Source organism: Argentina silus (genome assembly GCF_951799395.1).
Source record: "Argentina silus genome assembly, chromosome: 9".
NCBI classification, from domain to species: Eukaryota; Metazoa; Chordata; class Actinopteri; order Argentiniformes; family Argentinidae; genus Argentina; species Argentina silus.
This window is the reverse complement of record NC_139663.1, coordinates 9,606,247-9,627,109: the sequence shown is the minus strand read 5'-3', so window position 1 is coordinate 9,627,109 and position 20,863 is coordinate 9,606,247. Positions and strand designations below refer to the sequence as shown.

At 44.2% G+C, this 20,863-nt stretch overlaps 2 protein-coding genes across 5 annotated transcripts; both read right to left on the bottom strand.

Annotated features, from left to right (window-relative positions):
- Positions 1 to 326: 326 nt before the first annotated feature.
- phospho1 (phosphoethanolamine/phosphocholine phosphatase 1) lies at positions 327 to 3,209 on the bottom strand. 2 transcript variants are annotated; one of them, XM_083676946.1, is made up of 3 exons: positions 3,071 to 3,209; positions 2,811 to 2,869; positions 327 to 2,057 (listed from the first exon to the last, which is right to left on the bottom strand). In XM_083676946.1, the coding sequence occupies exon 3, from the start codon at positions 2,017 to 2,019 to the stop codon at positions 1,249 to 1,251; it is 771 nt and encodes a 256-aa protein (XP_083533072.1). In that variant the 5' UTR covers positions 2,020 to 2,057; positions 2,811 to 2,869; positions 3,071 to 3,209; the 3' UTR covers positions 327 to 1,248. The 2 variants fall into 2 exon arrangements, with proteins under 2 accessions (XP_083533072.1, XP_083533071.1); XM_083676945.1 differs by lacking the exons at positions 2,811 to 2,869; positions 3,071 to 3,209 and having other exon boundaries at positions 327 to 2,311.
- Positions 3,210 to 5,630: 2,421 nt separating this feature from the next.
- On the bottom strand, positions 5,631 to 19,790 carry znf652 (zinc finger protein 652). Of its 3 annotated transcripts, none has more exons than XM_083677274.1 (6): positions 19,582 to 19,790; positions 13,357 to 14,940; positions 12,632 to 12,779; positions 12,247 to 12,362; positions 10,955 to 11,099; positions 5,631 to 9,561 (listed from the first exon to the last, which is right to left on the bottom strand). In XM_083677274.1, the coding sequence occupies exons 2-6, from the start codon at positions 14,425 to 14,427 to the stop codon at positions 8,948 to 8,950; spliced, it is 2,094 nt and encodes a 697-aa protein (XP_083533400.1). In that variant the 5' UTR covers positions 14,428 to 14,940; positions 19,582 to 19,790; the 3' UTR covers positions 5,631 to 8,947. The 3 variants fall into 3 exon arrangements, with proteins under 3 accessions (XP_083533400.1, XP_083533402.1, XP_083533401.1); XM_083677276.1 differs by lacking the exon at positions 19,582 to 19,790 and adding an exon at positions 19,388 to 19,467; XM_083677275.1 differs by lacking the exon at positions 19,582 to 19,790 and adding an exon at positions 15,540 to 15,596.
- Positions 19,791 to 20,863: the final 1,073 nt, after the last annotated feature.

Below are 20,863 nucleotides of genomic sequence, written 5' to 3'. Positions count from 1 at the left end.
ATTAATTTTAAAGAATATAACTTATGAATGCCTCATGAGCTTAGTTCAATGGTCGTGCCCATCATAAGTCCTTGTATCCATAGCTCAGTCTATGAATTTGAGAGGGGATACATTTCTCCAGCCCCATCCCTCATCTGTTTACCAAAAAAAGTGGCGGGGTGACAGCTTTGTTGTTGTTTATATCCCAGATTGCCCCTTTAAGCCTAGTGTGGAAATGTTGGCTGCTTTATTCAAATAAAACTGTATCAGTCATGCTGTACACATGGGCTGAGACAACACTTAATATACAAAATATACAATATCAGACATTTTTTTAATTGATGGCTTTATTCCTGCTGGTGTCAAGAATCATTTTCAAGTACATAATACACTCTATATCCATTAAAACAGACAAAAGACAAACAAAAACATATAATAAGACATGCATGTGATACACTATAGTATCTCTATTATCAATTTGTCAGTTTCATATCTTACTGTATTTATTAAAACCCTGAAACTGGATTCAACCCTCCAAACTATCCGGTGCAATCTTTAGATCTGGCAGCAGATGGCACTGTTACCATATGCCATCTTCCCCTGAAGATCACTAGTCTAACTTCTAATTTCCCATTTTACTAAGAGCACTTAAGTAAATACAATTACTAAGGAATAATGTAAGACTTATGAATAATGCTGAAATGGCCACCCTGTAAACTGGCCAAGTTATTAGGAAAAGAAGGCTTTAATACCCAGAGATCAAGGCAATAATGAACAAGGACTGGTATCCTACTGACCTAGTTTGGCTGTTAATAAAGAACAAAAGCTCAGTGTCAACAATAGAGTGTAGTAATAAGTACATCAGCAATTAACCCTTGAGACACCTCAAGAATGACCTATTCAGTCAATGATTTGTGTCTGTTGACTCAAAACTGTCTTGATTAGATGGATATCAACTACAGAATAGGTCTATGATCATTGACATAGTTTGTGTCTTTGTTGAGCTTTTCTCTTTGACTGAACTTTAGACCAGAGTGTGAGGACAGAGTGGATAACAGTCACTGCTACATCAAAACAAAGGCCTGCTTGAGCTGAGGTTGTTTTTTTGTTTTGTTGTCTGTTTGTTACCTGCTTTCAAGTGTATGTTTATCAGTTATTGTACTTCATCTGAGAATGTGACTCTCAGTGTGTGTCTATGGGTGTTTGAGTGTGTATGTGTGAGTGTCAGTGGGTGTAGGTTATCAGGTGATATTCCCCATCCCCCTAGCTTCATTTTTCCTCTGCCAGCTTCCTGAGTCGCTCCACCACATCCTCCCCACTGGCCCATGGCACAGTGACAGCCTTGAACTCCCCTGGCCTGGCCTCATGGATCTCAGTGACCAGCTTGTGCATGGGGTAGTCCCGCCGGGGGAACGCCACATCCCTGGGGCCCAGGATCAGAGCCGGGCAGAAGTCGTTGGCACCATCACCCACGTAGAACACCCTCTGGAATGGCCGCCCACGCTCCTTCGTCCTGCGCATCACATAGTCCCTCACTATTACCTGCTTACACATGTTCTCTGGGCAGCGCTGGCACCCATGGGAGTGGAAGGGGCGTAGCAGTAGTCGCCCATCCTTGTTGAAGGTGGCAGGGTTGGTGAAGATCTTGACGAAGAGCTGGCGGGCTCCCACACGGCGGAGCCAGGACTCGATGAAGAACGTGTTGGCATCAGACACCAGCACCATCTCAAAGTCCTGCTGGGGGCGGGTACGCAGGAACTGGAAGAGGGTCAGCATGCCAGGGGAGGCAGGGATCTTCTCAATGACGGAGCGGATGGCGCTCTCACTCACACCCTGCTCTGCAATGTAGGCCAGCACACGTTGCATGTACTCGTTGTAGTGGCCGGGCCGGTAGGTGTCCTTCAGCCAACCAGGGAGGTGCTGCCCCGGGGCCGCCTGCACCACCACATCATCACTGCTCTCGTCCACGATGGTCTCGTCAAAGTCAAAGAAGATGAGGAATCGCTTGTCAGAGGGGAACTGTCCTGAGTGGGAAGCCATGTTTGCTGAGCGTCTGGACCGTGGGGGTTCCTCCTCGCCTGAGGAAGGGGGCGGGATAAAACAGCAGTTGAACACAGAGTCCTGCATTGTTGGCAATGCCACAGCTCTTACTGTTGCTGGGTGGCACCAAAAATACTTCTGTTTCTGGGAAGTTTTAGTGTATGGAAGAACAGGGAGGAGAACAGTGATGGAAGCAGAATAAAAATCACAGATTTAAGAGGGTAAAACAAATAGGAGATCACTGTTTAGATAATCTGGATTATGAAGATGCTGGTATAAAATAGAACCACAAAAGAACAAAAGCACTGCCAAAGGCATATTACCTATAAACCTGTTTTGTACTTTCAACAAGAACTAGACAAAAGCAGGAGGGAGATTAAAAAACGTGTGTTACAATGAGAGAGCGGATTAAGAAACATTATTTGATTCATTGTGCCCAGCTAACCTATGCTCACTTGAAGCCAAAACCACCACACTACTACCCAAGAAACCAAAAGAAGGATAATGTAAGGGAATATAAAGGGTTTCTGGGAAAAAAAATTTTTTAAGTTACATTACACAGTTTATGAGACAACTGTTACATGGAATTGAGACTCATCACCACCACCAACACTGTTAAGTGAATAGATTCCTGTGATGCATTACACCTGTACTGCTAGAATTTCTGGGGGGATAAAACAAGTAAGACAAGTCCAAATGAGTCCACTCCAAAATGATTTGATATTAAATACACTGAAGGATGCAACTGTGGATATAACATTTCTGAACACTTAGTACTGTAGCCTACTGACCTTCAATATTCCGTGGTGTCAACAAAGAGTTTTGACCAATACCAACCAGTGCGTGGAATCTGTAAGGTGAAGAGGAGGATTCAAATATGCACAGGAAACCCCTGATCAATAATTCACAAAGACAAACAGTCCCTGGGTCGCGTCAATCCTGTTACTAGCTTACTGTACTGAATGGCAATAACGTGAATGAACAATAACGTGCACGATGAATGGTTTTCACTTATCTGCAGCGTAAAAAAGAATCAAACAAAACAAATCACCAATAAGATGTATATCCACAGCACTGGGATCCCGCGCGCTATATCTCCAGAATTGGCTATTTTCTTTAGCTGGTCACCGGCATGTTGCACTTTGTTCAGCCTTGACTTTTTCCGTGAACTTGACCGTTCTCTGGTTCCGTAGGGGTTTGTTCCTCGGGTTTGTTCCACACTTTCAGGTCTCTTTATGGGCTGTCAAAAAAACCATTCGGTGACGTAAGCATCGCCGTTCCCTCCCGCCCTATAGAAGATCTCGCCGTCAGACCGTCTGGACTGAAGAGAGATGGATAGCTGCTTTGGTGTACTGTCAAAAGCCCTTGCGGGCTACTCCCAGCATATATTGTTGGCTTGTGAGGTGGGTTGACCAGTCTTTCTGCAAATTTCATTAATACACATTCCTGTATGAACATGTTCCTGCTGGGACCATACTGAAAAATGTATGCACTCACTGCAGTGTAAGTCGCTATGGATAAAAGCGTCAGCTAAATGGCATATATTTTATATATTTTGAACACACCTGACAGCTACGGAATGAAGAGGTGGCTGGTGGGGGTGGGGGGTGGCTTGCTGAGCGAGTGAGCAGCCGGCCTCGTCAACCTCTCCCTCGCTCTTAATCTGCCTGCTCACAGAGATACAGCCTCCCTTCTGCGTCTCTACCACAGAGAGGCTCCATAATGACTCGCAGTTGGGAGGCCAACTATTTTCGAACACAGATGGGAGTGTAGACGTATCTGATGTGTTATTATCGCCCCCGCCCACTTGCGGTGCAAGTGTACGAACCTGACCACCCACTCGCTAGCACCATCAGTGGTGGTGAGTCACACTCTCTCCAAAAACACTCTCTTCTCAGGTCGTGGATCTGCATAGAATTCTGTGACTCATCTCCTCTCTAATTGAACTTATACTAACCCAGTGTTATCAAGCACAGACAATGTGATGAGACATTTTAGCATCTTTTCTCATCCCTCTCTGAATAGTTTTGGGGGAAAAAAAAAACTTGGAGAAGATCTGCTCTGATATGCACTCTCAGGAATAATAGCAGATAAAGTATTCTACAGGCACTGGCAGGCATTCACATATTGAGACAGAAAGGCAGACACAGACGGACACACAGACTCAGGGGAATAATGGGTGGGGTGTCCTTTCTACCAGGTTGTTCTCGACCCCCCTCTTCTCCGCCACTTGTAATTGTACTGATCTTCACTTCCCTTTTTTTAGTACATGGAACCTCAACTACAAAGATATTTTAATCTCTCATGAACACACACTAACACTTCCATATCTCATGTAGGCAAACATAAGCGTAGCTTTACAATACAGTATAATATATTACAATATACAGTATTTAGCACACTAGTAGTTAGTGTCTAAAATCTATTTGATTGTAGCCATGGTCAAACTCAGCATGGTCAGTGTTCACATTTAATTTCAATGGCACTCTGGTCTCCATGGCAAAATAAAATCCTGCTTCCTTCCCGCCAGACAAACCTAGAGCTATTCATGTGCAGTAGTTATGTTTAACTGCCTGTACAACATTTGATTGCCCCAATATGTGTCCATGCAGTGATTGTAATGAAAGCACATTTTTGGGAGGTAATCCAGCTCTCCTCAGGCAGCCCTTTCATGCATTGCCAATATCTGATAATTCCTCAGTAAAAAAAATAAAAATAAACCAAGGTACACATGGTATAAATGTTATGCTGATGTGTCTCTGGGGCAAGTTAAACATGGTGTATTTGAACTATTTGAAACACATGGCCCAGGGTATAGACCTCCACTACTGTTAGAACATACAGAGGGATTACCACATGCCTCAATGGGCCATCGGGGGGGGGGGGGGGGGGGGGGGGAAGAGAGAGAGAGAGAGAGAGAGAGCGAAATCCTGTTTCATAATGCAGCTATGATCAGTATCACAGTCACTGTTGATACAATTACACACACCACTGCAAAAGCTCACAAAGATTAACAGAGTTCAGCTTTTCAAATGACCCTAAAGCATCACCAGACAAACACAAAGGCAGGGGCAACCGCAGAGATGGAAAACTAAGAAGACCAAAGAAAAGAGGAAGAATTGTTTTTACAGAATGAGTAAGCAGGCTAAAGGGGTCACAAGGCAGCTGAACATTGAGAAACAAGTGTTATTCGTTTCTAGGGTCAGGAATTAGAGCTCTAGAAGTCTGAACGGATGGAGGCTGTATCAAAGAACATTACCAAGTAATCAAAATGGCCCAAATCCCTGGGGTGTGTGTGTGTGTCATGTGACTGTTTGGCTGCTAACACATCAGTTGAATCAATCCAACAAACTCACTTCTGATTCTCAACATGGAGCACAATTTCGACCACTTTTTTATGCCTTGGTGATTATCACTTAACCTGATGAGTTTTGGACTGATTATGCAGCACAAAATGGCAGGACGAACTTCTCACTGATCAAAATACGAGGAATAATGCATTTTGTCTGCATCATTTGGTTGTAGTTGCTACGAAAACAATGATGTACTGTAAAATAGTAACCTATAGAAACACAACAACAACAACTACTATTGCAACACAATGTGATGTGAAGAGCAACCTTAGGCTGAAACTGTGGACTTTTATTTCCATAAGCAGAACAGATACTATTACTGCCCAGATGAATTGCTTATATTCACCATAATGCACATGAAGCTACTAGTAACACATAGCATTTGACAGAGAAAAACATGACACCACACAAATGTGTGATAATTATGGCTACTCGTTTTTACTTCTGAAAGTTAGCAGAGAGTCTGTTAAATGTACATTATCAAAAAAGGCCCAACATTTCCACTTCTCCCCAACCTCCAAAAACAAACATACAAAAAAAATAAAACAAAGACAACCCAGGACATTATAAAGCTGCAATTTTGTACCAGATACTCACAATAATAAAATACGCAATGCTACATTAAGTGGTTAAAAATACAAAGGGGAAAAAAGTATAGATTTTTTTTTAAAAACATCTTTAAAGAATATACATTGTTATTTTTCTTTAACTAGCCAGGATTTTAGTAGAAAGTGCATTCTATATAACAAAGAAAAAAGGAGGAGAATCATACAGTAAATTGGAAGAGAAAACGGTACATGACAAAGAGGGAGCTTGATATGAGCACCTCAGCCAAAGAAACTATGCATTTCAGATGAAGCAAGGAGGGGCTAGTGTCAAATCGCCAAAGCGGAACATCACTATCGCTCTTTGGGGTTCATATTAGAGCCAAAGTGAATATCTTGACAGGAAAAGACAACAAAAACAAATATATGAACAAACAAAAATAAATGTCCTTCTTATGCCACAGTCCCTTCCACACTATCCACCATCTTGATTCTCCTCCTTCTCCTTGCCTTAAAACAGCCACTCACCAAATCAATCACCACCCTCCTCCTCCTCCTCCTCCTCCTGCACCCAACACATCACTCACTCACTCTCTCTCTCCCACAATCCATCGTCAGTCCCTCCCTTCACTGCGCCTCACTCACGCAGCAGTAAAGTGCAGAGGATTCACACAAATGAAAAGGCTTTCAAAGTAAAAAATGTCAAAAAGACTCATACTTAAAACATACTTAAACATTTTGAGCAACAGTAGTGAACTAGAGGGGGAATTATGGTTACGCTGATACAGGGGTCCTACTGCAACGGCAGAATGTCTGTAGCTCTCAAAATGGAGTGGGGGAAGGGGGGGGCGTCCTCTTTACACTGTTAAACCACTCAACTCAAGGACCAATTACCATCAACTCGCGGTGGTAGAGGGTCGTGCTAAAGGTACTGCTACTGTTCATCTCAAGTATCCCCAAAATATACAGATATGAGGTGCAGACCAGGTAAAAGCAGCTATTGACAGAAGGGCACCAGAGGGCTTCCAGACATACACATACATACACACACACACACACACACACACACACACACACCTCTCCATGTTGTTCCTCAACACTGACAATCTGATAACAGTCTCAGACTTGAGTGAAGGAGGGGACAGCTCAACCCACTCAATAATCCAACGGGAGAACAACATTCATTCAGATTTACTAATCAGCCTTTTCCGCTCCTCTCTGTCAGAATACCATACAACGGGACAGCTTAACATTCACAAAATCAAAAACATTACATTTACAAATGTGATTTCTTTCAACAACTTGAGTAAATGTATATCTATACAAGAAATGTAAATGTGTTAGAAATACCATAGCCATTGCTTTATACGTTCCTATGACTCTGCACTAAACAGTATGTCTAGACTCTAGCGGGAGATGAGAACCATTCCTCAGTTTGATACGGAAAAAAGCACATTTAAAAAAAGAAGATGAGAACAAAACATATTTGATTGATAAACAGTTAGGCTATGCCATCATTCCATCGGTTTTGATTCACCCTTATTTGCCTGTGTGTGATAGGGACCCAATGTGTGTGGAACCAAATACAGTATGAGTGAAACCAACAAAACAAACCATTATATTACAAAAAAGGTTTTGCTTAAAAGTGTCCTGATCCACACCGAGCTGTGGAATATAGGCTGGTTGGGAAAAATACATGGTTTTCTGTTAACAATTGTGGTGAAAACAGGTCAGAACATGAGTACTGTTGAATGACCTTTCACACAGTGACCCGTATTATTTCAGCAGCAGCAGTGGGAGAAAGGGTGAATGAGAAAAGAGAGAAGACATAGGAGAGAGAAAAGATTGTGTGTGTGTGAGAGAGAGAGAGAGATCCAGGTTGGGTCATGTGTCTGACCCATCACAGTGGCAGTAATCTTAAAGCTGAAAAATAAGCATCTTTTAACAAACAGTTTGTGAAAGTAAAGGGTTAGTCAGAGAGCAGTGATGACATAATGCTTTGTGTGTATCTGTGTGTTTCCTTGTGTAACTCAAGGTTTGTTGCATACAAAAAAAAACCTGCCACACCGGCAGAGTATACTTTTCACATCTGCATCATAACACACAAAAAACACGCTAACTCACTGTGATGTTACACTGAGAAACTCAAAACAGAAGAGATTAAAGAACCATGTGTAGTACAGGAATGGAAAGCACCAATTAACCATCATTTGAATCTCTGTAGCAGAACCTTACTACATTATAATTAATCCAGATAAAAGTCATTTAAAGAGTTCCCCCCCCTCCTCACTGTGAGCATTGGCATTGACTCTTGCCCTTCTCCTGGTTGACCCTGTGAAGAATGCCGCTGGGGACAGTCGGAGGCCCACTTTGAACTGAGACGGTAAACATTCATCAGAACAACCTTGAAGGCGCAGGGTTTCACGTTACAACCAGGCGTATAGAGGAGAGAAGACCATGGAGAGAACTTGCGTTTAATCTAATACCTGGCGCTGTGCAACCATTGTGTAAAATCAATATGAAGAGCAAAGTTTATAAAAAAAAATAAAAAAATGGCTCTGTTCTAATCCACTAACCCGGATAATACACATGTTGAAGAATAACACCAGCAGCCTTCAATGGAGAGGATATACTGTACACAAATACAAATTAACACACAAGAAGAAAACTCCATCATCTCCAACATCCTACCAATGGTGACGTCCTCTAGGAATACAAGAGATTCTGCAGGTTTTCTAATATTATCTCATGAAAAGATATTAGCAAGAGGTTGTAAAATCTGTGTGTCTGTTGACTTGGGTCTGTAAATGGGTCACTCACTTATCTAAAAGTGTGTACTGAGGGTGTGTCGGCCTGTATCTTTATAACACACAGATGTGTGCTTTGAGTGCGTTTTGTCCATATAAGTCTTTGAGGGGGCCCCTCTTCACCTGAGGGGGCCCGGGTAAGAGGGCGAGGCAGAACCAGATGTGAGAGGTGGGGAAGTAAGGTGTGGTGTGGCCAGCCTGGAGCACAGGGTCTGCAGAGGGTTCAGTGGTGCTGGGGGGCTCCAGGGCCCTTGTCTGGGGGGGCCATGTGGCGCAAGTAGCTGCTGTCCTCGTGCCCACAGTGGTTGAGGGACTCACTCTTAAAGAGGGCTGGGGGAGGGGGCAGGTGGGAGACAGGTGGCACAGGCAGGTGGTGGTGGGGGTGAAGCGGGGCGTGGTGGGGCGTGCTGGGGTGGTGCGGGGCTGTGTGGTGGTGGGGGTGATGGTGAGAGGTGGGCGAGTGCAGGTGCAGGTGAGAGAAGGTGTGTCCCACCACGCCCCGTGGGGGAAGAGCACCCCCTGACGGGCTGAGGCCCAGAGGGGCAGAGGTGGTGGCTGGGGTGGCAGCAGAGGGGGCGAGGCCAGGGCCGGAGGAGGAGGGGGCGTTGGCAGTGAGGTGGAGGGGCATGGGGAGGCTGCTGGCCTGCAGGCTCACGGGGCTGGTAACCCGGAAACACTTCTCCTTGTGGGCCTTGAGCATGTTGGAGAAGCGGAAGCGCTGGCCGCACACATCGCAGGGGTAGGGCTTCTCGCCCGTGTGGGTGCGGCGGTGGCGCTTCATGTTGGGCCGGCTGGTGAAGCTCTTCCCACAGATCTCACAGATGAAAGGCTTCTCTCCTGTAGGGCAACAAAGACAAGGACTGCATCATTGAACATCACAGCCCCGATTGAAGTGACAGAACTCTTTAGTGCGTCACTATCAACTGCTTAGTCTATTAGAGTCGGTATCTGCTGGTTGGTCCCATCTGGTCCCAAGCTGTAGGTGCTCTGCTGGTTAAACCTCTTTAAAAGTACACAAGGAAGTTAACTTCTCCACTCAAAAAACAGTGACAGGCAGTCTCTTCCTATTGAAAATGCTAATGGATTCTCTTGTGTGAGGGTATTGGCTGTCAACCCACCCACTCAGCAGGAGGCGGTGGCAGTTCACACTTTAGGAGGAGATGAGATGTGAAATGAACAACGGATCTCTGTTGAAGTGCATGTCTCATTAACCCCTCTCAGATGGAGCCATTCAACAGGCCTGCCACCGCCCCCACACACATCAATCCACAGCATGTTTAAGGGCTTTTTACAGGCTTTATTTCTCAGCTCCATGCTTCGTGAAGGTCCTCTAAACCATCAGTTTACGGTATGATGACACTTAATGTTTAACTGTTTGTGTGACAAATTAAAAAGGCTGTATGTAGTAGCCTTTTGTGAATATGTTGCATCTTCTATAAGTAAAAGCTCAGAAGGACATGGAAGACTTTGTGTGTGTGTGTGTGTGTGTGTGTGGAGTGTGTGCAGAGTGTGTGCGGTGCCCGTTAAAGGGCATAACTGGGTGTGTCACCCACCACACGAGGCTAAATTGGTCAGCGGAGGCTGGGAGAAGAGAGGGAGAGGATAAAATAATTACACTTCACAAATAGAACCATCGGGGCCAATAGAGAGCAGGGAATCCACCCACACGAGACGGGGGGGTTGAAAAAAGGATGGACAGAATGTTTCGCTAAGTTTGGCTTTGGAGAGGAGAAAAGTGGTAGGGAAGAAGATAAAAGGAACGCAATATAACATGTGTCTGCATAGTCATTATAAGTCAAAATGGATGAGAGGTTTAACTTTTATGTTTTGCCACCCTCTAATTACATAGAGTGGGCGAGGTCTCCCTCCTCCTCCCCACCTCTTCACCCCAAGTCTTTAGACCGTTTCTTTCCTTTTTTTAGAGTATCTACTGTATGGAGACTGACTGACTAAGGACAGAGTCTGTCAAGGCTGTGTTGTTTATGTCTGAAAGTATTTTGGACTTTCTAGGGCTGGCTTCTAACTAACATCATTCGAACACTTACATTTGAGTATTCAGTTAGGTTTCAAAACATTTCTGTAACGGAACAGGATCCAATGGCTTTCATAAAAAAAGCTAGTTCTTGAACATTTGTGACTGTTGGTTTGTGTCTCTCCATGGATTCCTCTGTGCACGCATTAGAAAAGCAAGAGATAGTCTGAAAATGCACGTGACTGGTCTGTGTCTCACCCGTGTGTGTTTTCATGTGCTCGTCGAAGTACTGTTTCATGTTGAAGTCCTTGCCGCACCACTGGCACATGAACTGCTTGTGTCCGATGTGGATGCTCATGTGAGAGCGCAGCTGATACTTATACTGGAACCTCTCATCACAGTTCTGTAGAGACAGGAGAGGCTTTTAGCCTGCATAGTACACCAGAATCTCTGATCCTGCCATTCATTACCCTACTACAGATAGAACACTCTGTTCCACATGTAGACTGCACTATACCGGCAGCAGAACACTTAGAGAGTAGCAGCTTGGTATCTAGTTTACACCCTTTAATAAGCGTGTAATCACATGTTAGTGAAACGATGGCGCAGCCCCACCCATGCACCCGGACCTATGCTCCCGGACCACTCCCCATTGGCCACAATGAGGCCTGGGAGAGGCTCCAAAGTAGTACCTGTGCTTCCTCTGGAGAGCTGTGTCTGTACCAGCAGCACAGTGTGCATTGGGGATGTACAGTAGACTGATGTTTGACAAAAATAAGACCGGAAATTTCTGGATTAAAGCGGTATGTGGAATAATAAACCAAGTGAGCAAATACATCCATAAAGTTGGATTAAAAATTGTTTAAATGAAGTTGGATTCAAAACATGTTTTCAGCCTGCAGTCATTCGGTACACTATGTGTATTTACAGTGTGCTAATGTTTGACAGGGAACAGACCTTACTGCTTAGAGCAGACCACACTTTCTCTAACTGCGTAAGAATCATAATCATGCAGGTGACAGTTTACCCATAGGCAGTCAAGTGTGTCTCAGTTGAATACTAATGAACTTTGGGATTTACAAAACTAACAGGCTGTCCTCTGCTCAAACAGCCCATGTCTAAAATGGTCCAATTCTCAGTTTGCGTGGGTAAGGCAGTTGTCAGTCAATATTTAAGAAGAGTATTCAAATATACAAATAAATACATTTTGAAGAGAATACTTTGTTTCAACAGGATATAAATGTACACTGTCCTGAACCAATATTGCAATTAAATCATATAAAGCATGCTCTATAATTGGAATAGAATCCTTTACACCATCTTAATGCGTACAAATAGACAAGTACTGTATGTTCATGGAAACAGAAGAGGAGCACTGTTTTAGTAGGCCTTGTAGTTTGCAAAAAAGAGGTGCTCTTTGGAAATAGGATGAGGTACTAAAACAAGAAGATGATGGAAAAAGGAAATCATCCAAGGCACTTTCTCCTGGTTATGTTGTTTTGAATTCCATGACTGTTTCCCCAGAGTGTGTGTGGCACTGTGCATCTCACCTCACAGCGGAAAGGCTTCTCTCCAGAGTGCTGGAGCGAGTGCACTTTCAGAGACATGCTGCGCTTAAATGACTTCCCACACGTCTCGCAGGTGAACGGCATGTCCTTGGTGTGGGCTAAAGAGAGAGACCCAGAGAGAGAGAGAGAGAAAAGAGAGCGCTCAAATAGAGTTATGAACAGGGGCTAATAGTACAGTAGGTGCTTAAAAAGGTGGGGTTCAAACAAAACAGGTATGAGGAAATCGTCATCTTCCCATCACAGAGAGGAAGAAGAAAGGGCAGTAATGAAGGAGGGATATGAAGCTTGTGAGGGATACAGTTTATATAGCCTTTAGGACATAACATGGTAACGAAGAGCAGAAGCAGAAAAGTTGAGTTCCACCTACCAACCATGTGCTTGCGGACATGCGCCATGGTGTAGAACTTCTTCTCACAGATCTCACAGGCAAACTTCTTCTCAGCGTAGCCATGCACAATCTTAATGTGCTCGTGCAGCGACCACAGCTTCTTGAAGGACTTGTTGCAGGAGACACACTGAGCAGTGGGACAGACAGACAAACAAACACACACACACAAATACACTAAGAAACAGGTAAAGGCCATTGTGGTTCTGTAATATTAATCACCAGACACAGAGCTCACATCCATTTCAAATGCAATATCCAGAAACTCTTCCAGAGAATAAATACAGTCAAACTACACAGCGCCTGGAGCTGCAGGTGCAGATGGTGTTTTCACAGACCTGAGAGAAATAATTTGTCTAGGCTTGTTTCTCAGGCTCTGACTCCCCCTGCTGGCCCAAGCTTTCCCTACGTCCTAAATAAGAGATCTCACTCAACCCAGTCTGGAGTGGACGGGCTCAATTGAGTTGCAATTGCTCAATTCACTTCCTCCGAGTCATTACTACCATGTTAGTTATTTCTTTGCAAATGTATTGATTATGATCACAATTAACTACTCAGTCAATTCAGAAATCAGATTGCTAACCAAGTACAACTTAAAAAGGAATCATACAGTTTGGTTGATGTCATATGTCCTAGGCTCAAATCAGAGCATAATGAGGTGATTGTTTGGAAAAACAATAGTGAGACTCTCTTCCTCTCCTCCTTACCTGGATGTTCTTCTCACAGTCGGTCTGCTGGTGTAAGGCCAGCTCACTCTCCAGGACAAACTTCTTGCCACACTTGTCACAGATCTGCATGCGTCTGTGCGTAACATTCATGTGCTTCTCCAGGTACCAGCGTGTGTTGAACACGCGCGGGCACTTCTCACAGGCCAACGTCTCCCTCTCCTCCCCATCCCCTTTACCCCCTGCTGCCGTGGCTGAGGCAGTGCTGCCAGAGGAGCCAGCAGCCTTCGCCTCCCTGGCAGGCTTGCGCTTCCTCTTGGGCGGCTCGGCGCTCTTCCGTCGCCCCCTGGTGGTCATGCCAGTGGTAGCAGTGCTCAAGGTTGTCCGCCGGCTCTTCCTCTGTGGAATGGTGATACTGGCTGCATCACGCCGTGCTCTCTTGGCTCTCGTTCTTCGGCTCTCTATCTCTTCTTCTTCCTCCTCCTCTTCTTCTTCTTCGTCATCATCTTCTTCTTCCTCCTCCTCCTCCTCCTCAGGACTCTCTTCTTCTTCCTCCTCCTCTTCATCGTCATCATCCTCCTCCTCCTCACTACCATGTCCCTCTGAGACATCAGTTTGGGGGCCAGTTTTGTTGTCCCCCTTTGATACATTAAGTGTTTGATTGTTCAGGTTGACCTCCACGATGATCTGCTCCCGCTTGAAGGACTCTTCCTCCTCACCGTCCTCACCCTCCTCTTCCTCATCTTCCTCCTCCGATTCCTCGGAGTCCTCAGAAGTGCCTCCATTGCCTGTCTGGGCCGCCTGTGCATCCCCCTCCTGCCCTGCTCCCCCCTCTCTGTAGTACTGCTGCTGCTGGGGGGTCACATGCTGAGGGGGCAGCTGACCAGGGACCTGGTCCCCCATGGGGGTCTTAGCGGCCATTTTGTTGTCCACTAGCACAGAGTAAGGCTTTCCCCCGCCCTCCCGCTTGTACACTTTGCCTGCTAGGTCCAGATCTGGAGTGGAGGAGTGGTAGTAGGACTGGGACACCTGCGTCCTGCGCCCTTCCTCCTGGGACATTACTTCTGAGCTGGGGACGGACACCTCTTCCTTGAGGCTCTGGCAGGATTTCATAAGAATAAAATGGGATGGTAGCACAAAGTTATGTACAATATTATTTTTTTTCGAAACAAACTGTGCGTCTGTCCCTCCCTCCTAGTATCTTAAGGAGGGGTAGGGGGAACCAAACCAATCCCCTACCCCTCCCGCCACTAAGGAGAAAGGAAGGCGGGGGTAAAAGAGAGAAACCTTCACCCCGACTCAAAGAGGGCATCCATGCTCTCCACGGTAGGCAAGGAAACCAGAGCGAGTGACACTCTGTTGCAGCTTTGTTCCATAAGCTTCTATCAGGTTTGACTATCAAAGCTTTAGTCTCTCTGAGGTTCAGGTGGGGAGGGGGGGGTCACGGCTCTACCTCACGGACAAGGTTTCACTTCTCTCCTCTGGTGAAAACTCTTGGGGTTTGGCTTCACATTTGAGGCTATCGAGGCTGTAGTCTGTTAGGGCTTCACGCTTTACAGTCGGCGTTACGCTGGCCTCAGTCAGAACCTCTGTGCCTCAGGTCAGGAGCCATCTGCAATCTGCCGCCTGCAAGAGGAAGAGAAAAAAGAAAGGAACAGCGATTAAATTGAGAGAAAGAGCGGTGTCGTCTCTCTAACAGCACCGGAGTCTCGAAAAAGAAACTACAACCTAAGGTGTTATAAACCGAGACTACACCACGCTTCACCACTACAGTTTCAGTGCAGTGTGAACAACAAAACCACAGGCTTCAGCGCTGTAAGCGAGCGTAACCCCAAATGCTCTCCTCCTCCTCTCTTCACAACGGATCTGTATCTCATAAGGTCACAAATATCACACAAAACCATCTTCAAAACTGACTATTTTGTTCTTTTTTTTTTTTTTTTTTTTTTTTTTTTTTTTTAAACCATCTCATTGCACCATTCATTTATTGCATCGTTCAACTCCCTTATCTAACAACTCAGTATCATAGTTATTCAACTCAATAGAACTCAGTAACCACAGCATCAAATCTCACAACCTGAATCACAGCTTTCACATTGTAACAACAATTCACCACAACTACACATCAAATTCATTCATATTCGTAGTGGTAGTATGAAACTATTGTGATTCATTCATCTGATAAGGAATAACAGTTGTTTTTTTCCAGTAACATAAAAACATACCTTATTTCACCAATGTCAAAAATGCACCTTGTACTCTGATTACAGGGAGCAAACAGGCTTATTTCAAAGTGTGTGTGATATGCACTCAGGCACACATATATACCTGCACACACCTACAAACGTTTGCCCACACACACACACAAACACACACACACCCACCTAATGTGGCAGTTACAGAGCACAAAGTAACCACAGCCAAGGAGCTGTACTGTGAGCACCACCACAGGAAACTGTATAAGATTGTGTGTGTGAGTGCGTGTGTATGCAGATCTGTGCGAGTAGCCGATGTGTCTCCCAGTGCATGTGTGCAAGTGAGCAAAGAGAGGCTGTACGAGTGAACTTCAGATTAAGCTTCCTCTTGATTATAGTTTATTTGCTTTGGGGGTTGCTTAAAGGTCATCTCCTGCATAGAGTTAGAATATGTATATGATCTACTGTCTATCTGCATCCAACTGTCACCTTGACATTGTCCCTTGGTGACACTAGTTGACCCCAGATAACCTCAGACACTGAGCATGGATGGGTGAGTCAGCACTGGGGTGGGTTTCCTTACTGCACAACGACTTTGAGAGGCACAAAAAATATTTCCTCTCTTGTAAACAATAAACATCCTCTGCTCAAACTGGTGATACAAGACCTCCCCCTTGTCTGTCCCCTTCAGCACTATTCTCATCTCCTGTGATCACGCTGGCAGAAAATGTAACGGCAGCTGCACACAATCCATACAAGCCTACTACACACACATATTAATCAATTGTGGAAGAAGAGATGCATGCATATACAGTATAGGCACCCACACAGACAGACACCACCTTTCTTCCTGTGTATGCTCACCGTCTTATTCTTTCTGAGAATATGACAGCTCAAAGAGCATTATGACCACAGGGGAAGAACACTTTACTCTGTTGAGTGCCTCACCTTACCGGAGGTTAGAGTGCCTCACCTTACCGGAGGTTAGAGTGCCTCACCTTACAGAAGGTTAGAGTGCCTCACCTTATAGAAGGTTAGAGTGCCTCACCTTACCGGAGGTTAGAGTGCCTCACCTTACAGAAGGTTAGAGTGCCTCACCTTACAGAAGGTTAGAGTGCCTCACCTTACAGAAGGTTAGAGTGCCTCACCTTACCGGAGGTTAGAGTGCCTCACCTTACAGAAGGTTAGAGTGCCTCACCTTACCCAACCTACAAATGTCATTCAGATGCTCCCATTTGTGGAGATTGGAGACCATATCTTTGAAAGATAATGGGCCCGGTTCTCTCTAATATAACAGCTGGTTAGGATGATAGGGAATGTAGGGTCAAGGCACAGACAGTGGTAAGCCCTCTGTGGGGTGTGTGTATTGAATTAGACACTGCTTTCCTGATGTGTGTTTGTGTGTGTTGTACAGAGATGGATGGGAAATATGTTATGTATGTCCTCATTTCTATGCATATCCTGCCTTTATCACTGACAGGGTTTTCTAGACTAATGATAGTCATATAAGTAATATCTATAGGATCTCGATGGTTGAGACTATCAAACAAATTACTGGACAAAGTTAATAAAATGTAGCTGACATCATAACTGTTCTGACCGTTAGTACCATCTGACAGAATGTGATGCAGGACAGAGAGCCAAGCAAACATTCCACAATAACCCCAACATACACACACACACAGCTGAGGTTATGCAACCCCTGTTTAGTAAAATCCTAACACCCGCTCTTCTCGAGAGATGAGTCACTTTTGAGTTTCACTCACAGTGAAAGAGCACAACCCTTTGATGTGGGAAGCAGGAAGAGACGACTGCGTTATATCAGTAGTAATTACACGATTACCGTGTCAGATCTCAAGGTCAAATTCAGTGTACCGTTGATCGTTTGTGACTGCGTTTTTCAGTTTTGGGTAGTTTCAGAAGATAAACTTTGCCCCCTGACGAAGAAGGAATATACGCTGTAGACTATCTCTGTGGTTCACCATTTCTTTTTACTTTAATGCCATCTTTATTAGTATTAGTGATCAGCAACAGACTTCAATTAAGTTTCCGACCCTCTCCATTCATGCTTAACTGAGCTTACGACAAACCAAACCACTTTATTGTATGACATCACAAGAGGCCGAGGTGGGATGGCTTTAGGCTCTGGACTTGTACGAGAGTGAGAATGAGAGAGCTGAAAGGAAGAGAGAGTGAGACTTAAGGGGATGTGCATGACAGGTTCAAATCCTGTGCAGACAACTACAGCTGCAGTTGGTAAATTGCATGTAGATAATGACATCTATCAAGGACGAACAATGTTCCAGATGAGGCTTTCCAAACGGGTTTCATGGACCTTTTCCATGTATTTCTTTGCAGCATTCGAATCCACCTTCCCTCTCTGTCTGAACTTTAATGAGCTTTTCCTTTCACAGCTTTGAGAGAAACGTGTGAGGGTTCACATTCCTGACTCCAAACTCATAAGACCTTAACCAGCTCACTGTGTGGCTCACAGCAGGGCTACCCATGCCCCTGTCGGGTATTTGGGCCTAAAGCTTTCCAGAGGTATAGATAGTAGAGCAGCTCAGCAGTACCCAATGAACATGCTTTAAACCTCTCTGGGCCTCTGCTCTCTTCCATTTCTACCTAAAAGCATGCAGCCTACATTTCTTTCCTACATGACATTCACCCTTCTGCTGACTGCAAAGAAAGAGATGGGTGAGGGAGTATTCAAATAGAATGAATGCATTCTAGGCAACGTCTGAAGTGGTACATCAGATGAGACAGAAAGCAACACTGAAAGCACCAAAACTAAAAGCACTATTTAGCAATGATGAGTGAATTACTAGCCCTAGTCTTGCTGGACTGTCAGAGAAGACCAATGCAAGCAAGATCAAACTAGTATTATGAAATGCTTGCCCAATGCAATGTCTTATTATAGTGATCAAAAAGTTTTTATAACATTAACTAAATATGAGGCACGAAATTGTCCTCAATAAAGCAAGACTTGTTGTTCTGGTAAGGTTGCCTCTGTGGGCCTAAATCACCGCTGACACTATGATGCATTCCTTTGCCTCCCTCTCAAACTGGATAGCTAGCAAACTAGCACGAATCATGCAACTCTGCCTGCAATCATTCTGGCCTAGCTGTGTTCGCTAGCAAACTGGCTAGATTAGCTAGCTTTTGAGTCAAGATGATATTCGTGCACGCTAGCTAATGCGCAGATATCATTTTTTCTCTCCAAATAAGATAATAGACAACATATTGACTGTTATATAGGTTATACCATCACGTCGTTAAGACAACAAGATTCAAATAGTCTGTGTAGGCAACTTTTTTTAAACAGACGCAAAGAAAGGGTTAAACAAAAAGGAAACATTGGTTGGACAAGACGGTCGGCAGGCCGTGCGGCTAGCCAACTCATTATTAGCGAGCTAGTTAGCTAGCCATAGTGAATACTGTAAATACAGAGGCGTTCATTTCAAGCGGATAGCTCAAGACATGCTAGCAAGCTAGCAAACAAAGCCCATTATATTCACCAGCTAGACATCTAGTTTTATTTTGACTTGTGTTAACAAGCTCGCCACCACTCGCTGTCCGTTCAACCACAAAGAATGCTAGCTAGCTAACTCCTGCAAATGTTAATTACCACCATGACACACAGCTAGCTAGCTAATCCTAATTGCAAACGACTTTCACTTTTTTTTAACCCAAAACCGCCCAGATTTTAATCGTTTGATCTGACATTTTACACAACTCCAGTAGTTTGCAGCAGCATATCTGATGCATTATTGTTAGCAATCAATGGTAAATCCATGCCAATCTTTGTTTATAAAATGGTTTAGCAGTCATGCAAAAATGTTTTAATAAAATTCCCCTCTTCCCTAACAAAAACCTACCACTAGCTTTGCTTGCTATCCACTCACATCGAACGCTCTGACAGTTAGCTTGCTTGATACTCATCGAGACATAATCGAATCTGTGCAATTATCAAATCCTTCGGCTTTGTCTTGCCTCGTCAGTGATTGTCATCTTTGAAAATAAATACAAAAAAGAAAATAACTTGTAGCAAGATCTTGTATTACATACTCACCCACGGCGAGAGCGCCCTCTTTCTCATTTCGTGCAATCAGAGTTGCAGGGATTCAGGACTGCTGCAGACGCTTCTGTTTCTATTCAGCAGTGTTTGTTTGATAATCCTTGCATGCGCGACTGCGTATTTGTTTGACACTGTCAGTGTGTGTATGTGTAATTCTTGGGTAATACGTAGCTGATTTCAAATGTTTGCAGGAGACTCAATCATGTCAGTAGGACCATCGCTACGTGGCCCGGGCCAAGGTCTCGCGCGCACCACCGTCCCGCGCTCAGGCCGCTGTCTGGGTTTAGTGGGCGCGCGGCGTGTCGCTATTTTTTTCGTCTCCCCTACAAACCAGACAGGGCATGACGCGCGCGCTCGTGGCTGTCCCCATGTTTAGTTGGGGAGAATTACTGTATGAGAAAAACAGTCGACAAGGGATCAATCAAACAAACAAACAAAATACTGTCAATCTGATAAACGGTACAACATGACCATAGCAGATGTTGATGGAGATGTCTGTGGGATTGATGCAGAGGTTTAATTTCTCTATATCAAATTATTTGATTGTCCATTGACCTGAACATAACTGGTAGGTAATTGTCTTTGTTGCAAAAGTACACAAGACTAGAAGTAGCCTGTCTGACCAAACTAAACCCTTGCTTGCTTGCTTTCTCTTTCTCTCTCTCTCACACACACACATACACACACACACATACACACACACACACACACACAGCTGATATGGAAATGGTATGCTTTACTAAAATGATATGAAGATTGAATCCAACTGTGTAAGAAACATAATACACTCTTTACAGTAGAAATCTCTCTCAACCTGTATTTTTTCAGTATTATTATATGAGTGCAACAGGATCATGAGTTTGTTCATTTATTTCTCTTTCAAAGTGTAGTGCCCACAACTGTTTGTGTGAGTGAGTGTGTGTAAAACAAACAGGAAACTGAGGCTTACATCCTGTATACGATACAGAAAATAGCGCACTGTTTATAAAGCTAAATTCTGCAAATATCATTGCTAAATATGACTACATTCAGATTTTTTAAGTGCAAGTATGATGCAAGTAAAACATGTTATTACAGGTGATATTACATATCATGTACAGTAGGAGGCTATTTATACTTTACCAAAACTTCTGGGCTGGTATTCACAAAGTGTGTGAGAGTAGGAGTGCTGCTTTAGGATCAGTTTAGCATTGGAGATCATAATGAATAAGATTATATGGACAGGTGGTACCTGATTCTAGGTCAGCACTCCTACTCTGAGACAGTTGTGAATCAT